This window comes from Podarcis cretensis (assembly GCF_951804945.1).
Source record: "Podarcis cretensis genome assembly, chromosome: 13".
NCBI classification, from domain to species: domain Eukaryota; kingdom Metazoa; phylum Chordata; class Lepidosauria; order Squamata; family Lacertidae; genus Podarcis; species Podarcis cretensis.
The window spans coordinates 35,652,467-35,677,285 of NC_137182.1; the positions used below are offsets into that span (position 1 = coordinate 35,652,467).

General features: G+C 48.6%; 1 protein-coding gene across 1 annotated transcript; it reads right to left on the minus strand.

The window, feature by feature from the left end:
* Window positions 1-322: 322 nt before the first annotated feature.
* PAQR4 (progestin and adipoQ receptor family member 4) lies at window positions 323-22,632 on the minus strand. The gene is made up of 3 exons (XM_079950740.1): window positions 22,293-22,632; window positions 4,814-5,032; window positions 323-3,749 (listed from the first exon to the last, which is right to left on the minus strand). Exons 1-3 carry the CDS (start codon window positions 22,456-22,458, stop codon window positions 3,316-3,318), a joined length of 819 nt encoding a protein of 272 aa, XP_079806866.1. The 5' UTR covers window positions 22,459-22,632; the 3' UTR covers window positions 323-3,315.
* Between the last annotated feature and the right edge of the window lie 2,187 nt (window positions 22,633-24,819).

The following is a 24,819-nucleotide window of genomic DNA, read 5'->3' on the forward strand; positions in this document are numbered from 1 at the left end:
TTTTGTTGCTTTTGATATATTTAATCACTTGATGTCGAACTGTAATTTCTATTTTCTGCACTGGGAGATGAAAGCTCTTCTAAAGTCACGTGAAAAATACGCCTGACATGTCAGCAGGAGAGCCATATTCCAGGACCTAGATGAACATCTGTGTAGCATCTCTAAGATAACTGGAGGGTGCTTCTGGATTAAAACCTGGATGAGTTATCTCTTCCTACATGGAAAACACATCCTAGTGGAAGAGGTTGCAACCATCAGGAACCTTTTGCAACACTTTGAAAGAATAAGTACCACTTACGACAGGCCAGGAAAAAGATGAGTCTTCCTTAGACAGCTCTCTTTATTAGAAGCCCAGACCTGCCATCTGCCCAATGAGGTTCTGGACCATAAAGCACCTACAGTTCCCTTCTTTCCCTCCCTCCTGCATGGAGTGCATTTTTTAATTTTTTTTTTGGTGCCTTGCTCTTATATTTTAAGATGATATGTAGCTTCAGCCCAAAGAAGCTGCGAACATTAACCATGTCCGTCTACCCTGAGATAGCAAGAGACAAGACTAGGCTGCTGGCAGCAAGTGAAACCCCAGCCCATAACAGTTGAGAGCAGAAAAACACAAGACACTTCCCACCCCAATGTGGAAGGCTTAAATTCAGCCATAATGAAGACCGGGTCACATCACTGATACATCATCTTTCTGCATTTGCAGACAACAACATGTGACACACAACAAACAGAAGGCTCAAACTCACTGCCCCTCCCTGAGCACACACACACACACACACACACACACACACACACGTGCACACACACACCCCATGAGATCTGCCCTACTTGTGGTCATTTCAGATCCTCAGTTGTACCTCACCTCCAGCAGCTGAGTTATCTGTTCTAAAGTTGACTGAGATTCAAACAAATATGACACATATTTATCTTTCCCTGACTTAAAAAAAAAAGCTAACACACAATCTGCCTCAGGCACCTGCAAGTTGAAACAGAAGAGGTGGGGGGGGCATGTTGATCCCTTTACAATCTGTCTCATGGTTGTTTTTCTGCTCAGAGTCACAGGGCCTCCCCTTCAAAATGGGGAAAGTTCCAGAGTTAACGCTTTCATTTCTCTACCCACTCACATTCACAGAAAGACACATCGACATACCTTGTTTGGCCCAAAATCAGAATGAAATCCAGAAGGACTTGCGTCCTCCACTGAAAAACTAGCTATCAGTCTGGATCACCAGAACAGGTTTGAACTATTTGCAGGCATGCTCTACTATTCAGCCCCTTATACAGTACAGATTTCAGATTCAGATTAAGGTGGTGCTGCTGCATAGAAAATATAGAAACCCCATCTTCTGTTAATATGTGGCTTTTTAAAAAGCGGCACAATTGTAACCTAGGTAAATATATTTGTTAAATTTATAATTAAAATATTTCTTTATTCATAAGGGCTACCCAACATGGATTGGGATGCTGATTTCCGTGAACTAGTTTGGGTGTGTTCCATTGAGGCCAAACAAAAGACATGGGGACTTAAAAACTTCTGCCATAAAAATTAGAACGAACTCTAGCTGAAGAACCATTCATCTTATCATTTAGAGCCCAAATGTGGAAGAGTGTTCTTTGGGCCCAGTACATCAAGAAACAAGTTTAAAAACTGCTGTGGATTGAGTTATTTTCCCCACTTGCAATGGCTGATTACCTATATCAGCCTTACCCAGGCTGCTGCCCTCTATATATCTTGGAGTACAAATCCTATCAGCTGCAGCCAGCACGCAGTTGCACTTGTGTTGCAGACTAAAACATCTGGAGGGTAGCTAGCTGGAAAAGGGTGACCTAAATTATGGCTTAGGTCCCTGGGCCAAACAGATGGCCACGGCATTTGCTAGAAGGCCACAGGGGTGCAGCCTTTTGTCCCCATGCTTGCAAAATGGACCACTCAGAAATCTAGTTGCTGACCACAGCCCCAAGTTAAAAATGTAGCTATTTCTTCTTCTCATAAGAAGCTGGTAGGCCAGCTGGACTAATTCTGCAGCCCGTGAAGGAAGTGAACTGGAATTTGGAAATATGGGTAGGTTGCCTTCTAGACAGGAAGACAGGGTAAGAAGATAGCAGCAACTGACTTAGGCTAGCGGCAGCTGCAAGTCATCTCTATCAAGAAATGGAGAAAGACCTTTCCCCATTTTATGCTGAACTAAGCTCTGGAAAGTACCCACTCTGCCTAATAGGTATAGCTACGAAAGCAGTAGGTGGGGTTCAGCAGGCAAACAGACATTGCAAGGTGATCCCCAAATCCCTCCCCCCGGAGAGAAAGGGGAAGCTGAAGCATGTTGCGAGTCAGCCATAGACCCAGATTTGGTGAGAAGAACCAGAAGTGGAAATCTGGACTCTAGACCTTCCTTCCACCCAATCTAGTTTCAAGGCCGCTAATTACCCCTCCAGAGGGAGGTGGGGGAGAGCTGGTTCAGTGCTTCAAGTTATTTCAGAGCAAATGAATGTATACAGAGCATCTTCCATAATAGACTAGCTGTATCCCACCCATTCCTTTCCTCAAGGTCCTCACCAACACTCAGTGCAGCAGACCTCAATACCCAGGTGTCTAACCAGCCCTTAAAAAAAAAAAAAAGTATTGCATGGTGTCTGAAAGATACCTGGATAAAAAGTCTATTTAAATAACTTGTCTCTATAAAGCAGAGAGGCTGTACTCAGAACAAGTGTATTCCATTGAATTCCTATTCGCCCAGTGCAGACGTCACCCTCAAAACAGGTGAAAAAGATGTCCAAAACAATGGTGTTCTTCCTTGACCGCCACCAAAGCTAAGGAAGTCTAGCTTTGATGCAGAAAAGCCTGCAGCCAGCAAGAATTGATGCAAGAGGCTTCGGGTACGGATAACCTTTGCTAGCGCCATCAATAGCTTCTCACAAGTTACAAGGCTACAGGTCAGCAATTTAGAATTCTTCTTAACCCAAGAATGTTTACAAGGCCATCCACCCTGGATGGCAATTTGGAAGAACAGCTGAACACCACAATCTAGAAGCACCTCAGCCAATGGAAATCCATTGCCGTAGACCCCAAGGTTTCCAGATCCTATATATGTTTATCCACAGATACTCAAAGCAATGGAAAACCATAACCCCAAGAACGAAAAAATAACACCACCCTGTTCTAAGTGAGTTGTATAAAAAAGAAAAGAAAAAACGTCCTTCCTTGTCTGTCAGCCCTTGTCAAAGACTTTGATTGACGGGAACTTGTGGCCTACCCCACGTCTTAAATCTGTGGGGTTCTTCGATGGGAAGGGTAGGACCCAGACATGATGCAGTCATTCATTCCATGGGGCAGGCGTTGTTGCCAATCCACTGCAGATCAGCCACTACTCCCCAGTGGAGATAAAGGATGCTGACCACCACCAGCACGTGCATTATCTGATGGCTGTTGAACCAGTAGTCAAAGCGGCCCGGCTTCCAGCGCTCAGGCACCCGCGAGATGTTGATGACGCCCCCGAGAAAGGCCAAGCCGTCCATTATGAGGTATGAGCGCAGAGAGGAAGGGTGGCCGGTGCCCAGTCCCACCCATCGCAGGTAGAAGAAGAAGAAGCGGAAGAGGGCTTGCCAGGCAAAAGCCCGCAGGCGCCGGACGCTGGAGCTGGCAGTCACTGCGCAGAAAATGCCGTAGCTCGACAAGCCCGTGTAGGCCAGCAGGGCAGCCGTGCGGGGAATCGGGGTGCAGGCCAGCGTGCAATAGATGATGGGGAGAGCACCTGCAGGGAAGAGAGAGAAACACAGTCCGCCCATCAGGAAGTTAAGGACAGGGTGGGGTGAGGGGGAAGCTGGTAATTATAATTGTCATTTGTGTGGCCAGCCTCCACCACTGGTAGGATGGTCATGCTGCTGCCCCCCCACTCCCAGGCAGACCCCCAAGACCCCTCACTTCTGCATCTAACCAAACTCTACGTCCTCTCCCTTGCCAGATTTCTACCACTCCCAAATGAACTTTGGCTGCTCACGGCACATTATTATTATCATCATCATCATCATCATCATCATCATCATCATTAATTGAATTTACATGCCCCACATCCCACACACTAGCCCGCTCCTGCCTTCCAGGCACTTGTTTTGTTGCTCTGCACTTTGTTCAGGCATTCAGGAAGTGCTCTCCCTCCTCTGCCACTCCCCTTTTGCTGTGTGTCTTGTCTTTTTACTTTGTAAGCCTGGATTCCACTCCCCCCCCCAACTTCTTAAACATTATTTATTGATGCGAGCTACTTTGAGAGACAAGAATTTTTATGGCTATTTTGGGGTAAGTAAGGCTTCCCAAGTTCTATCCCTGGTATCTACAGTTAAAAGGGTCAGTAGGCTCTGTGACGGGCCTCTACCCAAGACCTGCCACCATTCAGCCTGGGCAGTACTGGGCTAAACTGGACCAATTGCTGGATCTGGTATCTAAGCTTCCTAAACATCATCCACCACAGAGAACATTTTTGGCTCTTATCAGGATCTGCCTAGCTGGCCAAATCTGACAGGCAGGCAGAACAGGTACACAGCCCACACAGAATTTGGCCCAACACTCCCACCCCCCAGGTGACAGGTTATGGTTTGGGAAAAAGAGCCTCATGGACAAAGATTGGCCCAAGATCTATGGGGTAGCCATCGAATTTTGTCTTGTTCTAGGATCTGCCCTCTGATACCTGTCAGTACCTATGTGCCGTTGTCCCCATCAAAAGTAGGCTTCTCCTTTCCAGCCTCTCATGTCTCCTCTGTGCCAGAGTTCGGTTGCTACCCGCATCCCAGTAAACCAGGGAGGAGAGCACTGTTAACTCACCCAAAGTGTTGACCATGCATACCCCACACATATCAAGGGTGAGCAAGGTATGGTAGACAGCGGGGCCTCCCTCGTGGTTCATGAAGAGGTGGTAGAGCACACTGCCGAGCTGTGGGAAGACGCAAGCCAGGTAGTGCGCTATTCCTAGCCATGAGACGGAGAGTCGGGTCCACGGAATGGTCAAGGGCAACACAAAGAGACACCCCAGCAGAGGGATACCTGAAAGAGAGAAGAGGAGAGCTGGCCTAGTATCCCATCTCCAACCAGGGACAGCCCGGGGACCCCACCATCTTCACAACTCTTCCCACAGAGTGCCCCACTCTAAAAGTTAGCACCAGGTGTATCTTCTCCAGTTCTCAGGCCCTTGGCGTCTCTCTCCCCCTCCCAACCCACATCCTCTGCTCCTGCCATCCCATTTGTCACGTCAGAACACAGTTGGAAGAAAAAATGTGGAGCATCAAAGCAGCATCAGGAAAGCCTCCATTAAAGCATTTTTGGGCAGGGGCAACCTGCTCGTCTTCAGCAATGAAACCCTTTGACATGGTTTATCTATGCTCCTCTTGCAAAGCGAAGGCTCCCTTGAGGAATCTTTGATAAGACCCTCAAGGCCACCTGTTCTAGTCCTCTACCAGGTACAGAAGCGTGGATTAAGCGCTCTCGCTCTGTGTGTAAACATTAAAGCAACAGCCCTTTCCCACTCCCCCTGAAATTTTGTTTCTGACAGTGAAAAAAGTTTGAAGCAAATAGTGTGCACTTGCAATTTCCCCAAGCATCACCTGTTCAATGTGTACTATGGAAACTTTTGCAGCATTGAAAAACATTTTAATGAGCTAAAGCTTCCTCAATAATTACAACTGGGGTGGGGAGCAGGCCAACGCCATGTTCCTCCCAATGGGGCACGGACTGGATTTCTTTTCTCTCCACCGCCAAAATGCAGCAGCCTGGGAGATTCTTGACCTGTGGATCCAGCCTGCCCTACCCTCACTCTTCCTTATCCCCGCTGAGCCTCAACTCTCCCCTCTCTCACCCTCCATTTCCCCCAGAGGCCGCAGCTTTACACAAACAGATTAGGTCTCCCTGAACCCAATTACTGTGCTAATTGAGGCTGCCTGAAGCCAGATCTCAATTAGGAACATGATAAACATTCATTAAGAGGCCAGAAATACTCCTTTAGAGAGAGGCAGGGGAGAAACAGAAGAGAATCTCCCAGGGAGACTGAGTCAGCCCCCGGCCCCAAGGGGCCTGTCACCTAGCCCACAGCTAGGGAGAGAAGAGTTCCTGCTACCAACTTTTTTCCTTCCCTCCTGGCAGGACAGTGCCCTTTGTTACCCCATTACCACAATCTCACTTGCCAGGAAAAGCTGCACCTCTTCTCAGTTTCTGCCTGAATAACAGTTCGCTTCAGTCAGGAATTGGGATACACACACTGAGGCGGAGTGGCGAGTCTTAGGCTGAATATACACCATACATTTTGAACACATGACTTCCCCCCGAGAATCCTGGGAAGTGTAGTTTACCCCTTACAGATCCACAATTCTCAGCACCCTCCTGTCCCAGAATTCTTTGGGTTAGATTCCCAAGTGGTCACTCCCCCGCCATGCGAAATTATCTGCTTCTCTAACACATACAAGGGACAGAGAAATGCAACAGGTGCCTCTTATTTGCACAATGAAGCTCCAGGATACAAAACACATGCAACCCTACTCTTTTATGCAATTGGCGAACATGGAAGCTTGGGCCATGGTAAGGGAACCTGTGTGTTCCCCCTGCCCAGGTGTTGCTGCTGGACTTCAACTCCCATCATGGGCATAGCCAAGGGGGGGTGACAGGGAGGGGCAGCTGCCCCCCTCAAATCAATAAAAAGGGATTCTTTCCCCCGCCCTACAAAAGTCCTGGCTATACCCATGACTCCCATCACCCCCAGCCAATTTGACCAATGACCAGAGATGATGGGAGGCGGAGTTCCAAAGGTATGAAAGACCAGGAGTTCCCAAGCCTTAGAATCCCTTTTGCCAGCCTGCCACTGGACAGAGAATCTGAGTTTTTCAGCACTCACATGAGTAGTGGCGAGGCGGAAGTGGGACATAATGAAGTTGCCTTATCTAGTCTAGTATTGCCTGTTCTCACTGATAGCAGGTCTCCAAGTTCTCAAGCACAGCCCTTTTGCAGACTTTACCCTTTCCTTTTAAATAAATAATAATTATTTCAAAAAATTCCAGTGGAGATGCCACAGAAGGTATCAGGAGCAGGTGCCAGGTGAGCCATAAATCACATGGCATCAGTGAAGTTAATTCTTTATTCAAGAAAGCAAGGTTGACACATTAGGCCAGGCCTAGTGACAAGAGCAACTCGTCCTAGTAGATCTTGCCCCTATGAGGCAGTTCCCACAGTTCCCTAAGTCTCCTATACTCCCAGGTCCTTCCCAAGCAATCTGAAACTCAGTCGTGTGCCTGCCTTTGCTCTGCCCTTATTCATACCTCTTCTGGTTCTGGGAGACCGGGGGAGGGGAGCTTGCCACAACAGGATGGGGAGACCCCCTGGCTTCTTCAACAGCTTGACTCACCTCTGCCTCTTGGCCCCTTCCTGTCCAGCCTCTGCTTCTGCTTCTGCTTCTGGACTGCACTCTGCCACTGCCTCTTCCTACTCACTAAACCCTGTTACTGCTTCAGCTTCTGACACCTCCTCCTCCCAGCCTGCTCTCGCTTCTCCCTCTGACTACTCATCGTCATCCCACCACCAATCCCCTGGGCTCTGAACCTTCTTCCCCTGGGGGTTCCCCAGCTGGGGCCTCCCACCACTCCTCTGCACTCAGACATCTGGGGCCTAGGCTCCTGGCTAGGGGGCACTATGCTGCTACATGGTTCACTCCTACTCCTGCCACAACTACCCTAGAGAGTATGTGACTGGGCCCAAGGTCACCTAGCAAATTTCGTGGCTGGGGAGGGCAGGGAGCATCTGAAGTCAGGTCTCCCCAGTCAGAGTCAGATTTTCTTGAATGGTATACTAACAGCAGCTGTTTCCCCAAACTACGGCAAGAGGGTGGACCATGGCGACACAATGAGTAAACCCATTGGCTCCCCGTGTTGTTGGTAGTGCAGTGGTTAGGGTGATTGACTAGGACCCAGGAGCCCAGGGTTCAAATCCCCACTCGGCCATGAAGCTCCCTGGGTGACCTTGCATCAGTGCTTCTCAGCTTAACTACCTCGCAGGGTTGTTGTGAAGATAAAAACAGAGGGTGGGGAAGAACCATATGTGCTACCTTGAGAAAGTGGGTTCTAAATAAAATTGGCAAACTGGTTAGGCAGCTGGGGGCAAGGTTATAACCTCAAAAACATAGGAAGCTTCCTTATACAGAGTCAGGCCATTAGTCTGTTTAAGTCAGTATCACCCACACTGACTGGCAGTGCCTCTCTAGGCTCTGGGCAGAGGTTGCTCCCATCCTTACCTGGAGATGTGGGGATTGCATTGCACGTGGCTCTACAGCTGTGATCTAGCCAAAGTCAAGATGAGCTAGGATGACTTTCATCTCTCGCACAGCAGAGACTATGAGGATTTAATCTAAGCTTCTGGGCTACAAAGCAGGGAGCAATGGCCGCCACAGGGCATAAGCCAAACCTGCCCCCCCCCCAGCCAGCGTTTTGGTAAATAGCCAGGCTGTTTTCTACCCCCAAACCCGACGGCTCCCAGCATCCCCACCTGACGGGATGACGGTCCCAAGGACGACGGGGAGGGCCGTGTCAGCAAATAACTTGGAAGCCTGCATTTTGCTGACGGTGGGGATTGTGGTACCCACGCGCCAGCTGCACAACCGCAAAATGCCTCCAAAATGCAGCCAGGCAATTTAAAGAAGCCACACAGCAACTTGGCACCCGGGGGCTGGGAAGGTACATTTTAACTCACAGTGCCACCTGAAGAGGGAGAGGCTGTTCTGCCGCACACATCCCAAGAGGCAAGGTGGCAGCAGAGAACCACTCTCTCCAAGCCCCGAGGAAGGGAATGGCCTCGGGCCTGCTCCAAAATCCATACATGGGAACAAAACGGGAAACACAATCCTCGCTTTGCCAATCGGATGTTTTCTATGCAAAAAAAGGGGGGGGCGGCAAACAGAGATATGAAAAGGAGTAGGGGAATAATTGTCAAGGTCAGGCGGCTCTCATAAACTACACTACCAAACGGGTTTGGGTACAGAATTCAGCAAGCTAAGAACTCCCAGCTGCTTTTTTTTTTTAAATAGTTTCTAACCCTCAAGACTGAAAGTGTAATGCAGTGACTACTGAAGCTCCTGAAAGGTTTCCTGATTGGCCACAAAGCACAGAAAGAAATCTTGGATAAGCCCTCTCTATCACCTATGCCTACCGCATAAGGTTCTTGAGATCTTTTATTCTGATTCTGTTTATCGTGCAGATTTGTTATTTTATTTCTATTGTAAATGTTATTGTTGTTAGCGGTCTTGGACATTTTAATGGAAGGGTTAGGGTATAAATCTAATGAACAGCAATAAGAAAGAAACGAATGCTCCCATCTATTCTGCCCCCGAATTTCTTCCAGCGGGACGACAGGGAAGGAAATGTGATAAGTACATACCGACCTGAAGGTCTACAGAGAAATGATAGCAAGATCTCAGAAGCCAGAGTTTGGAGAAGGGGGGCAGGACTTGTGTGTCTCCTTATGATTGGCAGGAGAAAAAGGTTTTGCAAGATTCACACAAATTCACTTAACACCGTTTGCAGAATTCAGCCATCCTCGGCACAACATTTAGTGTTGTGCTTTTCCCCTGGCGCACAAGTACACAAAATCCTGACAACTGTCCCCTGCAGAGTTATCAAGGCTCGGCCATTGAACTCTGCCACTGAAGTGGCAGGAGCCTTGCAGTGAGATCTGGCAAACTTCCCAGAGGATATCTTGCTTCAGGGCAGATGCTTGTATTGGTTGCCGAAAGCAGACTCCAGGCCACACTTCAAAAAATAAAGATAGGGACACAGTGGAGGGGAGGGGGGGGTGCTGTTGTTTTCCCACATGAATAAAGCAAGTTACACCTGAAATATTCTTACTCTCTGTCCTTGTCTCCAGGCCCTAGGACCAGCATCTGGGACATCCAAGTTTATTCTCATTTCCCCACCCCTGCACACCCAGCTCTGCCTTTCCTGTTCTCAGTTTCTGCAATCGCTGCTACAGACCTGTCACAGAAGCACAATCCCAGCCTTGCTCTCCTCCCCAGGGACATGTTAGGGATCGGATAACAGACCCGGAAGCGTCAGGACTGTGTAACATTAAACAGTCATGATTTCACGGTCTGAGCCAAAGACTCGGGGCAGGGGAATATACACCGTGAAGCGCTGACGTTGTGCGATTCTGGCTCTACACACACACAAACCCATTCTCAGAGCCAGGGATGTTCCCTTCTCACTCTCTCTCCTTTTATTACATTTCACTGTCATTTCCAGAGGCTTAATCAAGGGTAACCTCATTTTTCGGAGAGCTGAACCAATCCGCCCTGTTACAGCTATTATTCATACAGCCCAATCAATGCAGCTCCCCCCCCCATTATTTTTTTTACAAGAGTCCCAGACCCAGGTAGATGCTAATCCAGACCTTAACAGAGGGGTGGGCAAGAGGAGGAGGAAAGGGACAGAGATCAGGAGGAAGGATTTGTGTGTACTGTATGCAGAAATGCGGGTGCACACGAGGCTCTCACGCGTTTGTGTTAAACCGCAAAGGCCCACCTACTGCCAGAGTTCAGTCTGGGCTCCGCTTGCCACCTCTGAGGTCAGCTGCTCAAGTGTAAGCCACTTATCCCAGGAACTGCTATTTCAGCATCTGGGACACGATACGTCCTGGAGCTTGTATGGGGTGGGTGGGTGGGTGGGAGGATGCATGACGTTGGACCCCCTGGCAGGATGGAAGGGGCGGGGAAGAGAGAAAAACACTGAGCCTATAATTGGATCATCATTAACTACCTGGAAGGAGCTAAATAAATACAGTTCCTGAAGACGGATAGAAAGTGGGAGGCTCAAGGCTGTCTCTGTAGGAAAAGAAAGAGGCACATAGCATCAGGAAGCGGCACTATCGCCTCTTAGCGCCAGGGTTGGTCCTTGGCCATAGCTGTAAAGAGTTGAAGGGTGAGGATATGTGCCCCACCCCCCGCTCCACGGCCAGAAGGTGCAAACAAGGTGCATTTCTTCCTCGTGCATGATTTCCACAAAATGCAGCAAAGTCCACTCATTTACCAGCAGTTGGTTTTTTTAAAATGGATTTGAGCCAACAAATCCATAGCAGATTTGCCCATCAATGGTGTTTAAACCCAACCAGCAGGCCCTGCAACAAAATGCGGAGTGCAGTGCTCTTGTTCACTGAGCCAGCCTTGCCCTCTGTGAAGCTCCATTTTATTCCCTCTTCCTTCCCACCCATTTTTCCATTTGCTCTCCCACACGACGGTCAGTCAGCATTATCTGGCCAGTGAGAACGCTCAGTCCTCACTGGGCTATTTGAGGGGGGAATCTTCCCTCACTTTTCTCTCATGAAGGCTTTGGTTTTTTTTGGGGGGGGGGTATTTCTGTAAACCTTGGGGTATCCTGGAACTTGTCACTCCCTCCCTCTTATTTGTATGTGGTGACATTTTGACTATATAAGCACTCACTTCTGAACACAAGAAATAGAGGGAATTGGTTAAAAAAAATTGAACCTCCATGTTTAGGAGGCGTATACAGTGGTACCTCAAGTTAAGTACTTAATTCATTTTGGAGGTCCGTACTTAACCTGAAACTGTTCTTAACCTGAAGCACCACTTTAGCTAATTAGGCCTCCTGCTGCTGCTGCACCACCGGAGCACAATTTCTGTTCTTATCCTGAAGCAAAGTTCTTAACCTGAAGCACTATTTGTGGGTTAGCGGAGTCTGTGACCAGAAGCGTATGTAACCACCTATTAACAGATACTGGGGCCAAACAACAAAGGATGCCCATCTCCGTGACCTACTCTGAGATCTTTCTAGTAAAATCTGGGCTGGCCACTGTTGCACAGGTAAGCTGGATAAGGTGAATTTTGGCTTGAGCCAGAAAGGCAGTTGCGAGGTGCTTCTGTGGGTGTCTTCACCTTCAGAGATTAGGCCAACCAGGCCCACCCAACCACATTTGCCTGGCACCGTCATCTTTCAGACAAGAAACTAGGCTAAATCAGCCCTGTTTTTCATTAGCCTTCAAACAGCAATTAATATTCTCCTAGCCACCATCTAGGGACACAGGTGGCGCTGTGGGTTAAAGCCTCAGCGCCTAGGACTTGCCGATCGAAAGTTCGGCGGTTTGAATCCCTGCGGCGGGGTGCGCTCCCGCTGCTCGGTCCCAGCGCCTGCCAACCTAGCAGTTCGAAAGCACCTCCGGGTGCAAGTAGATAAATAGGGACCGCTTACCAGCGGGAAGGTAAACGGCGTTTCCGTGTGCAGCTCTGGCTTGCCAAAGCAGCGATGTCACGCTGGCCACGTGACCCGGAAGTGTCTCCGGACAGCGCTGGCCCCTGGCCTCTTAAGTGAGATGGGCGCACAACCCCAGAGTCTGTCAAGACTGGCCCGTACGGGCAGGGGTACCTTTACCTTTACCTTTAGCCACCGTCTACCTCTTTATTTGTTTTTAGACTATAAAATTTAATTTGTCAGGTTGCTAATTCAATTTGTTTTACTGCCGACACTTGATACCATTTAAATTGTAAGTTATCTCGAGGATGCAAACAACGGAAAGTGGGGGACGAAAACCCTTCTCTTTTTAAAAAAATGAAATCAATCTGCCTTGTGTGGTCCTGGCTGAAAAGGCAGCCTCAGTTCCCCCCCCCCCCATCTGTGAAAGGGAAGGGAAAGCTTCGCTCAACTCGCTAAGTGACACACGCTGAAGAAGAAAACCGGGATCACTTTATAAAAAGGATTAGTAGCCAGAGCAGGATGCTGCAATGGTACTGAATCTCTCACGCTATTTGAATGACATCCTGCGAGCCAAAAGGGGTGTGTGTTAAGTCCAGTTCTACTTTCGGCCAAATGCAGGGGGTAGCATTTAGGGGTGGGCGAAATTCTGCCCAGTGTCCTCATCCTACCTCTTGGCTGCACAATGTCACTGAGGTCAAGAGAATCCGGAACAGCTCACATTACCCACACAGCTGCCTCCCTCCCAGAAGAGTGTGGGTACTGCCCGCCACATCCTCTCAGCAATACAAAAACCTCCCAGATTCCCAGCCCGCTGCAGCACCTCCTTTCCTGCTGGGTCCACTACGATATCTCCAGGGCCCTTGCGGTCCCCTCACTCTCTGCACAGCATCTACGCCCACCAGCCAGTAGAGCTAACCTTAAATCCCACTCATCTATTTATCAAAACGCCTACCTGTATTTCTGCACCACCACCACCACCCGCCCCAGACAAACTGCCGTTCCTATCCAGGTCTCTGTTTTCCATGCACCTGTCAAGAGCCAGCAAGGTGTAGGTAGAGTCATAGAATTGTAGCGCTGGGAGGGAGACCCCGAGGGTCATCTAGTCCAACCCTCTGAAGTGCAGGAAGCTCAACACATGGTCTCCCCCATCCCGTTTGAAAACATACCAGCCCCTGCTTAAACTTTGCAAACGTGCTAGCAGGTAGGTAGTTATCAGGAAGATCCGGGTTCAAATCCCAACTCAGCCAGGAAGCTTATTGTGGGCAAAGAGAAGGCCATGTATAGCATTCTGAGGACTGTATACGCATATACACATTGCTTGGTTTTGTGAGTGGCAGTATTTACTGATACAGAGTACCAGAGCCTGTTTTTCCCTGCCAGTAGTGGACGGCACTCTCCTCAGAGGCCGGATCTGTCGCTTGAGGCGACTGCCTTGCCTCATGGACAGGCTGACCACGCCAAGAGAAGCCAAGATTCCTGGATTTTATCCCTCACCATTCTCTTCTTCTCACCTGTGGACCATATTCTAACACCCTTTGTCCTTCAGAGTAGGAGGGCGTTGAATATATCGATATATATTTTTTTAAAAAACTATTTCCAGGGCAGCTAAAAAGCAGGCCCTTCTAATCCCCTGGGAACCGTGACTCTATGGCTGCTCCCTGCCCCCAGGTCTTAAATGTTGGGCCAGGAGAGCAGAGCGGGACTCAATCTCTCCGTTGCCTGGATTAGCCAGGATCAACGGCTGCTTAGCCCCCAGAGGGCTGGAAAGGTAATTCCCAGCAGGGCTCCTGGGTTCCATGAGGGGAGAAAATGAGCAAGAATTAACCAGAGAAAGACGCTCTCGCTCCAGGGCCCGTGCAAGATTTTGGGCTGCCTGAGGCAAAGGACACAGTGGGGCATCCGTCCCACCATAGACAGAAGCCAATATGAGCAGCAGTCACCTCTTGCTTCAACACTGGGGATGGAATAACACCCTCTACCGCACCTGAGAGCACCAGGCTTTTTTAGGGGTGAATGACAGGCCATGTAGAATACGCAGCTCTGTTTTCCGAAAGAAGGAGGCCACATCTGCGCCAGAAATTTAAAGCACCAATATGCCACAGTCATGGCTTCCCCGAAGCAATTCTGAGAACTGTAGTTTATTAAGGGTGCCGAGAGTTGTTGGAGACCCCCGATTCCCCTCACAATGCTCCCAGTTCCCAGAGTGGTTTGACAGTCCATCCTGCTTCCTGAGGAACTCTGGGAATTGTAGCTCTGTGAAAGGAATAGGGATATCCTAAAAGCTCTCAGGCTGTTTCAAGTGGAATGACAGTGCTTTAAATGTCTGGGGCAGATGTGGTGTGAATTGCCAGGGGGCTTGGGAGAATCAGCCACCACAGCCCCATAAGTATATGGGCTATAGGCTATAGTCACGTTCTGACTAATGACAGGGTGGTCCCTGAGCCTCTCACAGACATGAGGCTGGCTTACACCATCAGGCTACTGGTTTATCTAGATTCCAGAACAATATGGTTTTACTCTTAACAGGCAGTGACTTTCCAAAAACTTGAGTTCTTTCATAGAACCCTAGAGTTGGAAAAGACCACAAGGGTCACCTAGTCCAAACCTCCGCAATGCAGAAATCATTTGCCCAAAGTGGGATTCGAACCCATGCCTTTGAAATTAAGAGTCTCATGCTCTACTGACTGAGCTATACTTCAGCTATCCTTTCACTAGGCATTGAACCTGGGATATTTTGAACAGAAGGAAAAACTCTGCCCTCAAGCTGTGGACCCAACAAATCAATAGAAACTGAACTGAACCTCCATATGCAGGTACACTATACCCCTCCCAAAAAAAATCCCAGATCAATCATGGCTGCCATCATTTTCATGCATTGTTTTTGAGTCTCCCCAAGGCTACTGATAACACAGTGTTGGACGAGTTCAACCTTTGGCCTCATCTAGTGAAGAAGTACTTATGTTCCTACTTCTGCCTGATTTGTTCCCTGCGATTTATTGGAAGCCGGCCATGGGCACCGATGCTGCCAAGCAGTTCCCAGGTGCCGGTACATGCCGCTCCCTGGAGATTCCCCACCCTGATGATGCTGCCAAACCAACAGCATGGTATCCGCGAGGCTATTCCCCTGGGAAGCTGGTATAAGCAAGTTTACACATATACAAAAGTTCCACTTGCCTCAGCGGAACAGAAACAAAACAACTTTCATGGCCCTGTTGGCTTCTTCTAAGAAAATGCCTACAACCGTCGTCGTTTTGGGCAAAATAGCCCTGGCTCATATGCACACAACACACGGAAATCCCTTTTAAAACCAGGGCAGCTTCCCCAAACTATTTCCCATAATTCCTTGAGGAGAAGGATGGGAAACAGTGGACAAGATCCTCAAAAGACCACCTGCCCACCATTTGGTCCCATTCAGAGAAACAGCCATGGGAGAGGGTTGGATATGTACAAGTATGCTCAGCTTAAAATAGACCTGGCCTCACACAAAAACAGGCCTCGCACATCCCAGAATCCTTTGCAGCATTCAAGGATTTCATGGCAGGCATAGAGGGATTGCCTTGAGAGAGAAAACAACAATTCCTTTAGTGTAGTAATTTGAAACCTAATTCTCTTAGCCAGCGACCTACTCCCTTCTAACACCAAGGAAGGAAGCCACAAATTCAGTCTTTGTTTAGGATATTGATCCATTAAACACCCACACCCCATCAGGTGCGTCAAATCTCAAAATGACGTGGCTCAGGCTACTTTATTCTAACCTTTGAAGCCTGTTAGCTATATGTCAAAGCTGGCAAACAGCTTTATTGGTCCCCTAGAAGTGCCCTTCAACGCTTCAGCACACCCATAATTGCTCCACGTTGCTCTTTGCCCTCATTTGACACCGGCAGTTGGAGAACAATTTCCTTCCTCAAGTCAGGCTCTTGCCACAACATGTGTGTAGGAGCAAAGACTTAAAAAGTCAGATATTTGAGCAGGAAATCACCTGGGGGGGGCTGTGTGTGTATGGTACCACAATTCTGCAGGAATGCAGGGGGGGGGGGAATGTGCAGAATGCAACATGAGGACTATTCTGAGAATCTCAGCCTTCACAAAAAAAGAAAAGGGGTGGGGAGGAAAGAGGAGCAAAGCAGCCCATATGGTTGCATATAAACACTGGAGAGCATGTGGGCAAAACAGTGCTTATTGTAGCACAATGAGATTTGCCCACTTTTAAAAAAACAGATATTCACCAGAAGACACAACACACACACACACAGTAAGGGGTAAGCAGTGAGGTGGTGAAATTTGCTGATAGTACTGTTCAGGGTCATTAAAACAAAAAGAGAGATTGTGAAGCGTTCCAAAAGAACCTCTCCAAACTGAGTGAACAAGCAGTTAAAAGGCAAATGCAACTCAATGTAAACAAGTGTAAAGTGATGCATGTTGGGGCAAAAAATATTAATTTCACATATTTGCTTATGGGGTCTGAACTTGGGGTGACTGACCAGGAACGTGACCTTGGGATCCTAGTGGATAGCTTGCTGAAGATGTTGATCCAGTGTGCGGCAGCAGTGAAAAAAGCAAATTGCATGCTAAGGATCGTTAGGAAAGGAATTGAAAATAAAACTGCTGATACTCTAATGCTGTGATACAAGTCTATGGTGTGACTGTATTTGGAATACAGTGGTGCCCCGCAAGACGAACGCCTCGCAAGACGGAAAACCCGCTAGACGAAAGGGTTTTCCATTTTGGAGGCGCTTCGCAAAATGAATTTCCCTATGGGCTTGCTTCACAAGACGAAAATGTCTTGCGAGTTCCTGCGGGTTCCCCCCCCCCTTTTTCTAAGCCGCTAAGCCACTTATCAGCTGATCCGCTAAGCCGCTAAAAGCCGCTAAGCCACTAATAGCGCTAATCCGCTAATCCATCAATGGGCTTGCTTCGCAAGACGAAAAAACCGCTAGACGAAGAGACTCGCGGAACGGATTAATTTCGTCTTGCGAGGCACCACTGTACTGTGCAGAGGTCTGGCCACCTCAGCTCAAAAAGGATATTGCAGAGTTGGGAAAGTTTCAGGAAATGGCAAGTGAAATGATCAAAGGGATGGAGCAACATTCCTGTGCAGCAAAAGTTGCAGCATTGGGGACTTTTTAGTTTAGAGAAAAAGTGAGGAAGAGGTGACATGACAGAAATGTGTACAGTTATGCATAGAATGGAGAAAGTGGATGGAGAGAAGTTTTTCTCCCTCTCATATAACACTAGGTCTCGTGGACATTCAATGAAGCTGAATGCTGAAAGATTCAGGACAGACGAAAGAAAGTACAGTGGTACCTCGGGTTACAGACGCTTCAGGTTACAGACTCCGCTAACCCAGAAATAGTGCTCCAGGTTAAGAACTTTGCTTCAGGATGAGAACAGAAATTGTGCTCCGGTGGCGCAGCAGCAGCGGGAGGCCCCATTAGCTAAAGTGGTGCTTCAGGTTAAGAACAGTTTCAGGTTAAGAACGGACCTCCAGAATGAATTAAGTACTTAACCCGAGGTACTACTGTACTTCCTGCAGCGCATAGTTAAAACTATGGAAGGCCGTGACGGGCCCCAACTTGGAGGACTTTAAAAGAGGATTGGACCACTTCATGGACAACAAGGCTATCAAGAGAACCAGCCACAACAGATATGTTCTACCTCCACTGTTGGAGGCAGTGAATACTTCTGTGTACCATTTGCAGGGAATTACAAGATGGGAGAGAGCTGTTATTCTCATGTCTTGCGTGCAAGCTTCCCTGGGGCACTTGGTTGGCCACTGTGAAAATCGGATGCTGGACTAGATGGGCCATTGGCAGGCTCTTCTCATGTTCCCAATAATGGACTACAGATGAACCAAGGCAGCTTTGGGTGTCCCTGCAGAAATGTGAACACTCAGAAAGCACTGCCCTAGACAAGGAAGAGGAACAAGGAAAACGAAGCTTTAGCCCTTCAGAGCTCACAGGATTACACCTCCTCATTCCTGACCCCGGCCATGTTGGCTGGGCCTGATAGGAGCTGGAGGCAGAGAGTTGGACTCTCTGCTTCTTTATTAGATATTCAGTAAGGGAAGAAAAGTGTTTAGGTGGGACACGTCAACAGCCACCGAAGCCAAGCAAATGCCTTTCCTCTGCTGCAGTTCTCAGGGAATTCATTTCAAGAATATCCAGCTTGTTAACTGACTCCACCCTACTCCACCCAGTTGTCTGGGGCAGGCTGAAGCCATTCCCCAAAAGATGCTTTCGTTTGGGCTTGCTGCTGCCCGCTCCCTCCCTCATCCATGGTGAGTAAGAGCGCACAGTTTGCACAATATGCTGAGCCTCTGCTTGTGACACATGAAAGGGGTCCTGTGGGCAGGAGAGCTCGTAAAAGGGCAGTTTGCCCTTACAGGGGAGACCGGATTATTTCATGAGCTCACGAGAACAGTGAGGAGGAGGAAATCCTGCAACCTCAACTCTGCAGCTTGCTCAATTGCCCAACTGGTCCTGCTCTCCACTCTCATTACCCAGGCAAATTCATTTCTCTGGCCATGCGAGCATTTTCCTTCCTTATTCCCCCAATACAGGGCAGTGGGAGAGCAGAGCAATTCACTTCTTAAGAGGCGCTGGGAAACTACCCTAGTTACTCAACATTGACATGGGGGGAATGGCTGCAGCAGCTCAGTGCCGGGGGGGGGGGAACACTCTGCATGTGGTCAAAAGCTACTTGCTCTTATTTCATATTCATATCCCACCTTTTGTTCACAAAAGACGATGTACATGAGATTCCCAGGAAGCCACCTATCCACTCAGGCACTATTCATTCAGTGCTCTGAATGCTCAGAGACTATCTGTAGCCGAGGGGGCTGCAACAGATGCCCACAGATCATACCTGGGATGGTGTGTTGTTAGGAGGTGGTCAGGGGTCCAGGCCTAAGGTCTTTTTGTACCAGACCCAAGATCTTCTAGCCCTTCCCTTCTTTCTTACTTTCTGTAAACTTAAAGTACTTATTTAAAAAATGATTGCAAGGCACATTTCCTCTAGAAGTCATGCTCAATTTGCATAGAATCATAGAATTGCAGAGTTGGGTGGGACCATGAGGATCATCAAGTCAAATTCCTTGCAATGCAGGAATTTTTCACCTAACACCCACGACCCTGAGATTAAGAGTCTCATAAATGGCATCAAATTTCTGTCACAGGGCTGTTGCTCCAAGCTCTTTAAGGTTCTAGCAACACACCTGGCCTGGGACATGACATGATTATTACTTTCCCAAGTTCTACAGGTGGCATAAAAACAGGTTTTGGGTGAGAAAATTTGCAATAAGGAGGCCTAAGGGGTAGGAAAACATTGCAGAACTACCTACATACTTGCACAATAGGTTTATGCAATTACTTTCAGTGAGCAGAAGGATATAATCCTGCCTGTGTGGTTTTTGTTATATCTCTACAAGTTAAAGGGTTAGAAGCCTTTTCCTCAAAATGAAATATTTTAAATAAATAAGGTACATACATGCTGTTCAGGAATGGGAGCAGAATATTTCAAAAGTTTCAAGGGCCGTTTGTGGTTACAGCTCTGGACTGAACTCTGACAGCAGTTATCTTCTTCATACTTTTATCACAGCCTCTCCCAACCTGGTGCCCTCTAGATGTTTTGGAGCACAATGTCCACTCCGCTTGGGGCCAATATGAGTAAAACATATGCAGGGCAACAGATTAGAGGAAGGCTGATTTATGACATCCCTTCCAATAGGAGAGCTAGGGAAGGGCAGTCACTAGAAGCCTAGAGATGCTGGCTATTGAACCACAGGCCTTTTGCATGCAATCTGAGCAACCAGGAAGTGTTCTGAATGCTATATATCCATGCTTACTGTTTCGCTTTCATCTGGCTAAAGCAGGTTGGCTCAGTTTAAGAACTTAAGAAGAGTCCTGTTGGATCAGGTCGATGGCTTATCTATCCTGCTCCCACAGTGTCCAACCAGATGCCTATAGGAAACTGGAAACAGAAACTGAGCACAACAGCGCTCTCCCCCCTTTTGTCATTCTCAGCAACTGATACTGCCTTTGATAGCAAAAGAGCACAGCCCTCACGGCTTGTAGCCCAGGATAGCCTGATCCTCCATGAATTAGTCTAATCCTCTTTTGAAGCCATCCAAGTTGGTGGCCATCGCTACAATTTGTCACCACCACCCCAAGCCAAACAGCCCGCCAGCCAGATGGTGTGGTCTGCCAGGTGTTGAGCAACATCCTCATTTTTTGTATTCCCAGGTGGGCAGCAAGAACAGAAGGCGTAACAAACCAGCGGGTCCCAAGGTGTCCAGGCCTTACACGCAAGCTACTTTTTCAGATACAGAATTTATCTTGTCCTGATCTGTTGTTGTTGTTTTACCTCTTTTTATGTTACATTCCTATTTTCTAGAGTTCCTAGGCAACCTCCCATCCAGGCACTGACTAGACTCAGGTCCGCCTAGGTTCAGCAGATTTGCAGCAGTAGCAGACTTCAAACCATCCCCTAAGTACTGAAGGTGCAACCAAATTGTTCATGTTGCTATGTTACAAGGAGGAATGGGCACATGAAACAATGAGGTGAGAGCTAGTCGCTTTTGTGGATGTGATTTGCACAACTGTACTCTTGCAGTAAGAAACCTCCAGAATAGAAGAAGTATTGACAGGCCTCATTGCCTCCCCTTACTCTCACTATACAGAAGGGTTTATGGCTGTGTGAATATGAGCCTATTATTTCTGCCCAAACCCCACAGAATGGAGTTTTTCAGCTCAACCTCCTCTAGCATAGCCACAGGTGCTTGTGTCCAGAACAATCCCCATTGAAACCAATGACAAAAGCACATTGTGTGTTTTGCCCAAACTCAGCTTTGCAATGAATGGGAAGCGGGCGGAGAGTTCTAAAACATTCCATCCCCCATTGCCATAAGTCAGACGACAACAACAACACAAAGCTGAATGAGTGAAGGGGTGACAGGGAGTCGTAGCTGGGACCTTGATGCTCCAACCTAACATGCCTCATAACAATAAGGCGCTTGAAAACCCTCTTTGATATTTGCAAACCTTTGGGTCCATCTAACCCAGACTCTTCCTGCTCCACCACCTGAGATGATCCTTTCAAGGCATCCAAGACTGAACTTGGCTTTTCGGCATGCAAAACATGCCCTCCTCAGCTAAGCCTCTCTTTCGCAGGAAGTCAGCTGCTCTCCCACAAACCCACACAGGATAATACAAAGTTAAGGCTGCCATAGAAACCCTACCAGGAAACAGGGCACACAGCTAATAAGCGAAGTGAAACTCCCGTGGCCAATGTTAGCTCAGCAACTTTGCTCCGACTCCGGCAAACAGTCACCTAAGCCCAGAAAAATAAACTTTTAATTATTCACCATTTGAAGGGGTAGCTCGTTGGAAATGGACAAGGAAAGCAGAATGAATGAGCCCTGACATCCGAGGGGGCACGAAAGCAGGGGTTGGGGGAGGAGGGGGAGAAAAAATATGCAGAGCGTGGGGACAGGCATCTAAATTGCCCACGGAGAGCTAGCTAGGTTGCAGTGGGGCTGTCGCGTGCGTGACACCGAGGTTGTCCATGGACCCTCCGGCGGCCAGGATGCTGCCAGTCTGTCTGGGGATCAGGGCGCAATGGAACTGGAGGACAGAGATTGGCGGCTGGGGGAGAGGGAAGAGGCATGAGAAGGGACGCGCGGCTCTCAAACTCCGTCGGGTGGGCGAGAGCCAGGCCCTGCGAAAAGGGTCCACGCCGACGCTGTGGGACCGGGCAAGAAAAACGGAAGCAGCAGCAGCAGCAGCCGAGGGATGCCGAAATGCACCAGGAACAGACCAGAGCAAGGGTACAAGAGCTCTGGGCAGCCGGATGGAGGTAGAGGTACCTCTGGATGCCCGCTGCACGCCTAGGGCTGGAGGGCTGGCAGGCGGTGCAATCGCGGGGAGGGCCCTGCAGGAGAGCAAGCACGGAGATCGGAGGGCATCGGAGCCCGGCGGGAGAAAGCGCGGCCGACGGCGGCGGGGTTAGGGTGGTGGAGAGGCCGGTGTTAGACACGGGCTGCGGGGAGCAAGGCAGGGAAGGCTGCGGGGACTCACCATGGGTGTAGATGTTGCCCAATTCGTTGTGCAGGTAGAAGAGGCTGCGGAGGCAGCCGGACCCAGTGCTGATCGGCCGGTAGCCCGTCAGCACGAAGCGGTTGAACTGCAGGTGAGGGGGGGAGCTGGCCCAGTCCAGGAGCCGGGGCCCCCCCAGGAAGGCCATGGCCGGGCTCCCCCCCCGGGGTCAGCTGCTGGCCGGGCTCTGCATCCTCTTCCTCCTCTTCCTCCTCTTCCCTCCTGCTGCTGCCGTTGCTGATGCTGCCGCTGCAACGAGCAGCTCCTCCTTGGGCTTCCCCCTCGCTTCGCTCCCCTCCTCGGGCTGAGCTCACAATCCGGCCCCGCCCACCGCCCTCATTAACATAATACATGCGGGTACCACTGCTCCCCTCCTCCTCCCCTGCCGCCTTTTCTCACGCCGGGCCGGTCCCCCTATCTGCAAGGCTTCGGCGCAAGCCCCGCCCACGATCCCGCCGCTCATTTGCATAATCTCTGCACCGCAGTCGCTCTGACTCGCACATGGCTGCCCGGATCAGGGTTCTGCACTCTGCATAAAAATGACAATATATGCAAGCCACGCCCTTCCTCTCCGGGGCCTACCAACCGCCCGAGCTTGACTAAGAACTGTCGTTCCATTATTAGCATAACGGACGCCCCGCCCTCCCTGCGGTGGGTGTTAATAGGGCGTCCCGAGTCCTTGAAATTCGATTATTTGCATAACCCATTGAGACACGCCCCCAGCAGCTTGTCAGCGATGTCCGCGATTGGACGCGCGGAAGATAGGCCCAATTGTAAACCCCAAAGCAGACAAAAGACGCCCCCGAAAGGCAGGAGGGTGTATAGGTTTGACGCGGTTATGAAATTAATTCCTAAATCCTAGAAAGTCACGCCCCTAAACTGCGTGGTGGCCCGTCACATAATAGGACACCTCTTTGATATTTTTTTTTTTAAGTAATCCCCAAAGCGCTATTGCAATAACGTTGTTTGTGCAAGGAGATCTCATATTATTATAAGTATTTGCATGTGTTTCATAATGCAGTGGTTTCCTACGCATTTATAGCGCCTGGTGAGTTTTCGGCTTTCCAGTCATCCTTGCAACAACCTTGTATGGAAGTTCAGCGTTATCCCCATATTACAGAAGCGGGACTGAGGCTGAGAGAGCGGTTTGCCTATAACCGCGAGGGGGGCGTCTCGCAGGAGTGAGGTTTGATTGAGAGACTGCCAGGTTCATAGTTCAGTCTGCGGGCTGGCAGCCACTAAGCTACACAGCAGTTTTATTAATAGAAATATAACTCAGGCGGGTGATTCTCCTCTTTATTAAAGCAATAAGTAACTGGGAGGAAAGGCTGGCGGAGGGGTGGGAACGCTGTAACAATATTTGCACAACGTAGGATACAGCTTTCCTTTTACCTCTTGATTAGTAATAATTTGGGTACCTTATTGTCATGTTCATCTCAGACTACTTGCACATTCCAGATTAATGCATTAAACTCATCCTGCCCAGGCAGAGCATAAGGAAAGCTAGTGGAACAGACATGAATTACAATAATTCATTAATTACTCTCAGCATTGCCTCATTAATCCAGCTGCGGTTGGAGTCTCCCTTTCTCAGGTGCTACTGGCAGGTGGAGGGTAACAACGCTTCCCTCTCCAACATGGAAGACAATTAACATTATACAATGCAGTGGTACCTCGGGTTACATACGCTTCAGGTTACATACGCTTCAGGTTACAGACTCTGCCAACCCAGAAATAGTTCTTCAGGTTAAGAACTTTGCTTCAGCATGAGAACAGAAATCGTGCTCTGGCGGCACGGCAGCAGAAGGAGGCCCCATTAGCTAAAGTGGTGCTTCAGGTTAAGAACAGTTTCAGGTTAAGTACGGACCTCCGGAATGAATTAAGTACTTAACCTGAAGTACCACTGTATGGAAAAGTATGAGGGGAAGGGGGTTACAGCACATCCCTATGCATGATTAATCAAAAGTTCAGTGGGACTTCTTTTATTTTTACATTTGTATCCCACCTTTCCTCCAAGGACCTCAAGCAGGCACTTCTCTCCATTTTATCTTCACGACAACCCTGTGAGGTAGGTCAGGCTGAGAGACAGTTCCCTCCAAGGCAGTGTGTATAAGATTGCAGCTGTAATTCCTTTTGTTTTGTTTTGAAATGCAAAACTCAACTTTACATTCGAATGTGTATTTAATTAAATATGTAAACTCACAACCTTGGCCCACATCTAAATCTGACTTCCCTCAAATTTGCATACAAATTAAACATGAATCTTCCACTCACTGCATTTCCATTTGGAATTATTATTTAATATGAATGGGAATAATTCATATTAAATGAGTTTGGGTGCTCAATGTGATTGGATGTTCATTACATTTACGGCTGTTTTGCTTTTTTTGGCCAGGTATGGCATGTTGTAAATCCAAAACAACTGTTGGATTGCAGTCAAGCTTTTGAACTCATACCTGATTTGGGCCTCTTCATTAAAACTTCAGAACAAACATGAGGGAAAACACTT

Coding starts and splice junctions, on each gene's coding strand:
- PAQR4 (XM_079950740.1), bottom strand. CDS start 22,458: ATGGCCTTCCTGGGGGGGCCCCGGCTCCTGGACTGGGCCAGCTCCCCC. Junction 5,033..22,292: donor GGGCAACATCTACACCCATG/GTGAGTCCCCGC, acceptor TCTCTCTTTCAG/GTATCCCTCTGCTGGGGTGT. Junction 3,750..4,813: donor ATGCATGGTCAACACTTTGG/GTGAGTTAACAG, acceptor TCTTCCCTGCAG/GTGCTCTCCCCATCATCTAT.